Here is a 9,871-nt window from a genome sequence, read left to right on the forward strand (position 1 = left end):
GAAAACTCGTACTCTCGTTCGCTTGTCGAAACAATAGTGGCCTCGTCTTCTTTTGGGGAAGGATCGATGCTCCAGAATCGATCTCTGCTTTCTTGACTTCGTATTTCCTTCGACGAAAAGTCCATAGAACCATATCCTGTCCTTGCGTGTCTTCGCCGCAACATTTGTAGACGACTTGAAAGAGATAGCGACGCACCGAAGTGCCCGTGTCTGCTTATCATCACCGTCATTGTTTATTGCAGTTTGATCACCAGTTACTCTGGAAAACGCTGTTGTAGCTTGTAAACGTCCTATTCTTTATTGTCTGTTTCCCATTTCTTGAACGGTCAAAATCTTGAATAACTATATGCTTTCTCACATGACACTGTAGCTTGTTTTCAATTTAACATTGAACTTGAATGGTTCTAACTACACTATGTATAAAAATACATATCTACTTAATAATGGAATTATATACTTTATTTCTCACACAATTATAATAATATATTGGAATAATTAATAATAAAATTTAAAATATCACAATCACTGTTACACATTTAGAATCAATGATAGAGGATCAAACCGAAGCGAGTTTCGTTTATACATATAAAACGTTCGTTGGCCCGTATTTATTTCGGTTTTCGTAGATATACTTATATCAAAATAAAAATATTAGATAGCATTACGTTTAAGGTAAGGTCTGCTAGAAATGTCTTACTATTCAGTACTGTAGCAGATTCAGAACAAAATGTTCCTAATTTCTTTGTCAATCTTTGGCATAAATGTAAATAAATAACTTTTTAAATATCGCCAAACACGTAGCGTAATAACACGACCTATAGTATTTTAGATACGCAAAAACTAGAAGAAATAGTAGTTAGACTTGGTAATTTTTCCCTGACATAGCAAAAATCAGTATCACCAGATGTTCGCATTCAGTAAATAACATAATGCATAGTATCAGTCAGCACTGTGTACCGCGATAACGTGGCAAAGTGTAAGATATATAAGCTTAAAAAGTAATAAAATTTTAAACAAGCCAAATAAAGGCCGGCCGCAAAAGTCCACTTTCTCGCAAGCGGCCTATTATTTAAGAATAATATTTCACCAACATCGATTTTGACCAATATTTTACCACTGATTTTAAAGATTAAGATCATAATGATCTTTTCAACAAACCTAATGAAGATGCATATTTTGAGACAAAATATGCACAAAAATAAAAAAAGTTAATGTCTCCGACAAGATTATAAATTAAAAATTTATACTGACCTAAAGACAGGATCAGGTCATATAGACTTGAACATAATACAAGAATTAAAAGAAGTATGGTTATTTGTACCTGAATTAAGTAATAGAATGATAGGTTCATAGACTTAAACACAATACAAGAATTAAAAGAAGTATGGTTATTTATACCTGAATTAAGTAATAAAATGATAGGTTTACCTGTAAGTTATGGTATGCTCCATTGTTTTGCGCTGGCACTGGTTTGCATTTGCCACAGCAAAAGTTGCAGCAAGCACAGCAACAGCAACAACAATAACACGCAGTTATGACAGCACAAAATATGACGAGTGCCTGTAAAAAATAATATTATTACGATATAATAATATCAATATAATAAATACAATATTTGAATCATTAAATTATACAGGGTGTTCGGTAACTGGTGATGCAAGCAAAAAGGGGGTAATTCTACATGAAAAAATAAGTCTAAAATATAGAATAAAAATTTTTCATGTGAGGCTTTGTTTTCGAGAAAATCGCCCGATACGCGTGCACTTGATCATGTCCTGTTATAATGGATCTGGCTGTAGATCATTGTTTCGATTGAAGTATATGTTGATAAGCACGCATACCCGGCGAAAATTCAAAACCGATTTTCTCGAAAACAAAGCCTTACATGAAAAATTGTTATTCTATATTTTAGACTTATTTTTTCACGTAGAATCACCCCCTTTTCGCTTGTACCACCAGTTACCGAACACCCTTTATAATTAAGATAATTATAATAGAGGTTGGACTTCTAAACTTAAACTAATAGTTACATATTTTTAAAAAGTTAAAAATTATACTATTCTTTGATTAATTTTCTTTGGTAAATCTAAAATAAAAATGAACAACTTAAAAAGATATATGTAGAAGTGTTTGTGAACTAATTGTTTTCAAGTATCTTTATATCAACTAAATTATATTAACTTAAAATGATGTCAACAAATAGCAAATTATATCAACTTAATAATTACAAATAACAGTTGAGAAATTACATAAAGTTATGAAAGTAATATAACTTTGTAAAGAAGTAGCAAAACAAATAGAGTTAGACTAACAAAGTACATTTCGAATAAATAATATATTTCTTTCATCTTATGGTATTAAAAGTTATTAGTTATTTGCGTAACATTCAATAATGTTACAATCAGGTGGTAATTTAAAATGTTCTGTATTATTTTATTGTAAAACAAAAGTTTTCTTTAGAAATAAAAGAATAGAATTAAAAATTAAAAAATGAGAATTTATTTATATAAATAATAGAGATTAATTAAAACTTACCCTGCACCAACCAGAAGTGACAACAAAGTATGCATTAACATTTTCTTCGCCAAATTGTTCAGCAACGTACAATCCAAGAGACCCATAATTATCATATATGTTACGTTTTGTCAGATCTGTTAATATACTATGTGCCCTATTTATTTCCTTAAACTGAAACATAATATCATTCAAACAGATTATGCATATGAAAAATTGTCAACTTTTTTTATTGTCTAATTTATTTTAATTTGTGTTTTCAGATTTACTAAAATTTATGACTACCAGCAGAATTTAAAGTACTAACAAATGATATTGTTAAATAAAATTTTTCTTGTAAAACTATATTTAATATATCAAAATTTATTTTCATTTACAATTTTCTTTGTTTTGTAATTCTCTTATATAAACAAACTTTGTCATATTTTCTCAATTCTTTAAAAATGCATATCTAAACAACGTCATAAATACAGCATAAACATTGTTTCAATTTACAAAAAATTCGTAAAAGTATTTAACTTGTTCTCAATCAAATCTTATCTAATCTAAATTCCACATCCAAATGATTCATGTATTGATACAATGAATTCATGTCTCAGATATTATACATCCAGTTAAATATTTTTAGATACATCTAGTTCTTAGGTATGTATATCTAGTTCTTTAAAAGATCTTAAAATTTAAAGAAACTGTAGTATTTTAAGTATGTTATAGGGGACGAAATTGTGAACAACTTTTATCTGAACAATAATTATTGCTCGTCCTTAGTTTTCCAGATATTTACAAAAATTGTTGATACTACTACATTCACTCCACCTATACGCGTGCCATAACCGCGTTGCATTTGCAAGGGATCGCTGGTTATCTGTGTTTCTACAAACACATCAAGGCGACCGACAGGCGAGTGATATAACGAGTGAACGAAAAAATTTAATTTAACCAATTTCAATGATATACTAATCTAACCTAACTTATATATGCATAGTGTCGCACCTAACCTTATCACTAAAACTGATTAGTTAATTTAATCAATATTCCGACAATTAGTTTTGTGAGTAGGTTAGATTTGGCTCTATTATATTATATCGTCGTCGAGTAGAGGGCTGCTTGCGGCCCGGAACAAGTGTGACGTTACATATAAGTTAGGTTAAATTAGTATATCATTGAAATTGGTTAAATTCTATCTTTTTGTCCAGTCATTATATACGCTCGCCTGTCAGTCGTCCCGATGTGTTTATAAAAATAAAAGGCAAATACAATCTCCTCCTGACGCAACGCGACTATGACACGCGTATGTACAAGTGGTGTGATTGCAATAGGACCAACAATGTTTGCAAATGTTTCGAAAACTGATGTCGAACGGCAATTATTAGTCAGATAAAAGTTGTTCACAATCTCGTCCTTTATGACATATTCCAAAATCATCTGAATCCCATCACATATAATACAGTTCTTAAAAATTTTTTTTTTTTTTTTTTGTTGTAAAAAAAAATGTAAAAGCGCATTACTTTTTCACTTTATCCAGTCTATATTTCTTATCAATGCAGAAATACAGCCTTTAAAAAAAAAAAAACAAAAAATAAACAGATTTAGGCCGAAACCACTGAAATAAATATTTACCAAATTTTTAAAGATAAATATATTGGAATTTAATTTACCTTTTCTGCAGCTTCTGGATTATTTGGATTTTTATCAGGATGATATTTTAATGCTAATTTTCTGTAAGTCCTTTTAATTTCCTCAGAAGTGGCAGTTTTTGGAATCTCTAAAATCTGGTACAGGGAATCCCCTGCTGTTCTAAAACATCAATGAATAAATTAGTTACTATATTAAATGTAATTTATCAGCTTTAAACTTTATTTCATTGTGTATGTGTGTATTCCTCTAGTATAGCTCAATTTTATTTAATATTAAAACTAATATTACAACTGAATTTGAAAAAATTCAATTTGAATATCATTTTTGTGATACTTATTTCCAAAAAATGTACATAGCAATAAAAATCTTACTTAATATGTTTATCAATCAAGAAGTAAAAATAATATTTATTCTATTAAATATTGTTTAAAATAATGTCACTAGGATACAACAATGAAAATTTTACTACAAATTTAATATGATTTTCATAAAGAAAAATACATTGATCAATCAGGAGGATAACATGTAATCCATTCATCTGTCTTTATAGATATAAAAACATCCAAGAACTAATACATCAGTGAACTGCTAATAGGCTTATATCATTCTTTATAATTTAAAATGTTCCTTCTGCCAGTGCTTACTTTTTAATTCAAAAGTTAGTGTAAAATATTTTGAAACGCTTTAAATTATGGCAATTCTTTTACAAATAAATCGTAGTAAATAAACGTAAAATACGTTAAATGCATTTCTTAAATTTTAGAAATTACACACTTTAATTGCAAGATAGTTGCAATCTAGCAAACTAACCTAATATTTCAAAAACTTTTACTTCCCAAACATATCGTAACAATTATTTAATTTAACATTTTACAGATTTTCTGAACGTAAACCGCAAACTACGGATCAAAGCGAAAAAAGGGACAAGAAGAGAGTAAGCACAACGGTATAACCTAGCATTTCCTTAATTTTGTAAAGTTTTTTAATATTCCGAATATGTTCATAAACTTTTGCAGGAAAATTCATGTTGTTCATTATTGTGTCTAAATAATGAATTTTGTGAGGAAAGAAAATACCTTAGAAGTTAAAAATGTGTAAATGGTGGTATGAAATACTCACGACATTTTCCTTCCATCCATGTTAAATGGAAGTACTTTGTCTTTCAATTATATGAAGTGTAAATCAGAATTAGTAGTTCAAACTGTAACCGAATGTTCACTGTCGTACTACAAGTACATGATTTCCGTCATTAAATGCACACAACTTTTTGGACAGATATCCTTTCGGGTGATAGCAGAGGAAGCGATTCAATATTTTAGTACTAAAAGTGGACACACTTGCACCAAACTGGCGCTATTGAATTATGGACATTGTGGTACCATCTATGGTCCACAAAAAGAACTTTGCACGTCGCATTTTCCGCGCTCTTACACCGTAACCATACCGAGGTATACAAGTAGACCCATTTCGGCCCATTTTTCTGGGGCTGTAGGGTCCCATTATCATTTTCGTGTCACTCGCAACATTACCAACAGTTTACAGAAAATGAAATTACAGAAAATTTATTGTTTTTTAACGAACTGAAAGCTGTACAGTCCAAAATTGAACAACAATCCATTATTTTATTGGAAATATAAAATTTTCACAGTTTCTATCAACAATCATTCTTGGAGTAGTACCACAGACGAGGTATACGAGTAGACCAATCACCTTATGGACTTTCGCGGCCGAATCTGACTGCCATACCGACCTGAAAATTCGGAGGTGATTTTAGCGGCCTCTTCTCATGGATGGCGGTCAGTTGAGAAACTATTCACTGAATTAGTATTGATGGGCAGAAAGCTGTAGTGTGTGCGTAAATACATGTAAGTTGGCAGTGCAGTATTATCAGACGGCAAGCCTGTGGCCAAAGGAAACTGCCCCTCCACTTACAGACACAATGCACAGCCACCTTTTATATGAGTTCTGGCGTTTCGTATAGCTTCGGGGATTCGAGAAAGGCGGCGAATGTGAGTCTACCCTTCTTGCTCTGAACACAACTGAAATTCGACCTAGCATCACTGGCATGCGATATCGAATCTCGACTGCCCAGGCATTTTTTACTTTCCGACCTATGTATGCGCATATAAGCAAAATACCATAATGTAAAAAACATTTCAAAATTTCAAAATTTCAAAATTTTTTTTTACGGAAATACACGTTTCAAGACTCCCTAATCATATTTTAACTATGAAAAAAAAGACATTTTTTTACTATGCTTATGGACGTGCGTTCATATATGTATTTATACTATTTATGCGATTGAATCTAAACAACCGAATGAATTTCAATGTAATTTTAAATTTTTAAATCTGAAAAAATTTGGAAATACTTTCCTATTTGTCCTCTTTGTTTAGCAATTTAAAAAAACGCTGATTCGTTAAAATCAATCATATTAAAATAAAAGACTGGAAAATTTTTCTTCTTTCAATGAAGGAAACTCTTTTACTTAATCTTTTTCGAAGGCGAAGGTGAAAAAGTCGATTTCGCCACGGCAACAATGGTTGGACGGCGACGCATGGACGTTCCCCCGAAATAGGAGATCGGTTTTTGTTTTCCAGAAACGCGAGCGAGGCGATCGAAAACGCGAAACGCGTTAGTTGGATAACGGAGAGAGTTGCAAGGTTCTGTATGAAATAAAAAGACACGACCCCTAGCAACAGCATGCGTGTTTTGTTTGCCCCACGTAGTAACCCAAAGGCTAAAGCTTGAAATTAAAATCAAAATAAAAATTAAATATACAATATAAAATTTTTCTATATTGCAGAAGATAGGGATAAATTGTAGTTAACTGTTTTATGTACAATTTATTTCAAACACTTGAAAAATCATCTTCAGTCTTCTCCATTCATCATCAAGCCTTTCTTCTTTGAATGTAGATTAACTTGTTTTATTTCCAATTAATTTATATTTACAGGCATGTTTCTATAAATTTCAAATCCATTAATCAATTTGAATTTGTGATATTATGTCAGCCAGTTTCAAAAAAATGGTTTCAAGAAAAACGCATTTAAAATTTCTGATATGATTATTAACCGCTGGGTACTCTTCCCTTTAAATGACTATGACTTTGTTACTTCTACGAATTTTAATGAGTCTACGTTTATAATAATTGCTAAATAAAGAGGACGAGTTGCAAGCCAAAGATCAATTGCAGGGTTTTTAAAAAAGACAGATTGGCATTTTTCTTCTCATTGTTTGCAGCGTGTTTGCGAGGGATGTGTCCGATATATACATATGGATATAATCAATTCATTTTCCTTCAATAATTCTCCATTGCAAAAATTCTACAGTATTCTTACATTTTTTTATATTTTAAAATTTTCCCATATGATTAAAAAGTAGGTATACGGCGAAAGCTGTACAACTTTATATGTATACAGGGTGTTCGGCCACCCCTGTGAAAAATTTTAATGGTGGATTCTAGAGGCCAAAATAAGACGAAAATCAAGAATATCAATTTATTGATGAAGGCTTCGTTAAACAGTTATTAACATTTAAAGTTCCGACAGTACTGAATTTTTTTCTCAAAAATGCGCAAGATTTCGGGGGTATGTGTATTCACTAAAAATGATTGCAATTGACCCCCGGAACCGACAATAATTTTTTCAGAACGATTTGAAATTTTTTTTTTTCGTCGAAAAATTTAGGCACTACCCCCTATCGATTTTTCTTAAAAATTCCTTTTTCATTTTTAGTATTTTTGTTTGACGCCCTACAGAAAAGTTGTCTAATACTTTTTTGTAGGTATCCATGAGCTCTATTTCAGAAAAAAGTTTCATTGAAATATATTCACAATTGTAGGAGTTATGGCTGTTTGAAAATTGGACCATTTTTATGGGGTTTTTCTCATTTTGCGGGGTCAAGAACCAACTTTTCGAATATTTTTGCGATTTGTACATATTCTCCATCAAAATACCCGTAGTTTGTTTTTTTAAACATTAAAATCGTCCAATCCGTTCAGAAGTTATGACGTTTTAAAGATTCGCATGAAAATTCGGGCAGACATTTCTAGTCAGAAATTAGATTTTCGTTAAGGAATTTTTTTCTCGAAACTGAGTAGGATTTCGGGGGTATGTCTGTTGACCAAAAATGCTTGCAATTGACCCCTGCAACTAAAAATAATTTTTCCAAGACGATTCAAAAGTCTTTCTTTCGCCGAAAAATTTCAGCACCTATCCGATTTTTTTTCTCGAAAGTGGATAGGATATCGAAGACATGTGTATTCACCAAAAATGATTGTAATTGACCCCCGCAGCCGAAAATAATTTTTCCAGAACGATTTGAAATTTTTGAATTTAATTGTTAATAACTTTTTAACGAAGCCTCCATTAACAAATTGGTATTCTTGATTTTCGTCTTATTTTGGCCTCTAGAAACCTCTATTAAAATTTTTCCCAGGAGTGGCCAAACACCCTGTATATAGTGCATGGTCGCTTCGCATGGAAAGTCAATAAATCTTCAAAAAGCGTTCAGGTCCGATTTCGAGAAATGTAAGGTCTGTCAGTCACGATGGCTTTTGCCGTTTACTGACGATTCGAACGTGTGGCGATTGGCGATGCTAGGCCTGCTTTCGAGAAATGTAAGCGACGTCAACGATGCAAGAGCGAGAAGGAAAGTGAGTATCAGCCTGTTCTTCTCGTCTCTTCCGAAACTTTACGAGCTCACGTATACGCAATTGGGCATAGTGTGCAAAAGTGGAATGAGGAGTTCCTGGGGCCCCCGATACGCGGTTTGATAATACTGATTTCGAGTCGCAAATACGTTTTTGCCGAGTTATTTTTTAAATAAATGATGTATTACAATTTAAAATAAAAAATAGAAGATTTGCGGTGTACGTATCAATGAGATACATTCTTAGATATTTTAATAATCTTGAAATTTTTAAATAACCTTAATCGATTGATTATTCCAATGAAATTAATCGATTAATGCCCAATTATGGTCCGAACAGCTTTCATTTCGTTAAAAAATAATACAATTTCTGAAATTTTATTTTCTGTCTCACTTCCTCTTTTGTTCATTTCGAAATCTGTTGGTAACGTTGCGAGTGACACGGAAATGGTAATGGGGCTCTAGAGCCCCAGAGAATCGGGCCGAAAAAATACATTAGGTGATAGGTCTACTCGTATACCTCGTCGGTGGTAGTACTGCTTTGATAAATTTTTTGAAATAAGCATGGATTCAGTATCCAGTGGTAAGTATAATCCTAAATTATGCGTATGTATGTCTTCTTGTGCCGATTATTCGGAATGTCCGATTAACATTTATTCTTTTATTTCCTAGTTTTGAGATACACTCCTTCAAAATGGCTAATGGCTGCGAATTTGAAATAGTTTCTTTAAATAAAATTATTAACCCCTTGTCGTACGATTTAATTTCGAATAATTTTTCAAACATATACTACTTACTTTTGTTTAAATTTGTTTTATTAATAAGAAATGCACAATGTTATCGTCTTAATAAAGTCGTTAGCTTTTAATTGTTAAAAGGTCAATCTTAATACATACCACAGATAAGGCGAAGGATAGATGGTCTATTAAACAAATTAGAGGAACAAAGTTCTTTTCCTCTCGTTACTATTGCACAGATGGGACAGCATTAATTTTAATTAAGTTTCATCTTGTTCATTTAAAAGTGTCGACATTTTTTAAAATTACAAATAGGATTATTTAAATAA

General features: G+C 31.6%; 1 protein-coding gene across 5 annotated transcripts in view; it reads right to left on the reverse strand.

The window, feature by feature from the left end:
* Window positions 1–5,477, reverse strand: part of LOC143343805 (dnaJ homolog subfamily C member 5) — a 34,335-nt gene extending 28,858 nt beyond the window's left edge. For 4 of the 5 annotated variants that reach the window (XM_076769082.1, XM_076769100.1, XM_076769093.1 and 1 more), the window contains exons 1-4: window positions 5,272–5,477; window positions 4,173–4,311; window positions 2,536–2,688; window positions 1,429–1,560 (exon numbers count right to left, since the gene is read on the reverse strand). In XM_076769082.1, the coding sequence (XP_076625197.1) occupies window positions 1,429–1,560; window positions 2,536–2,688; window positions 4,173–4,311; window positions 5,272–5,291 (444 nt within the window). In that variant the 5' untranslated portion in view covers window positions 5,292–5,477. The remainder of the gene's footprint in view (window positions 1–1,428; window positions 1,561–2,535; window positions 2,689–4,172; window positions 4,312–5,271) is intronic. The other variant, XM_076769074.1, reaches the window with a different exon arrangement.
* Window positions 5,478–9,871: the final 4,394 nt, after the last annotated feature.

Source organism: Colletes latitarsis, chromosome 1, assembly GCF_051014445.1.
Source record: "Colletes latitarsis isolate SP2378_abdomen chromosome 1, iyColLati1, whole genome shotgun sequence".
Classification (NCBI taxonomy): Eukaryota; Metazoa; Arthropoda; class Insecta; order Hymenoptera; family Colletidae; genus Colletes; species Colletes latitarsis.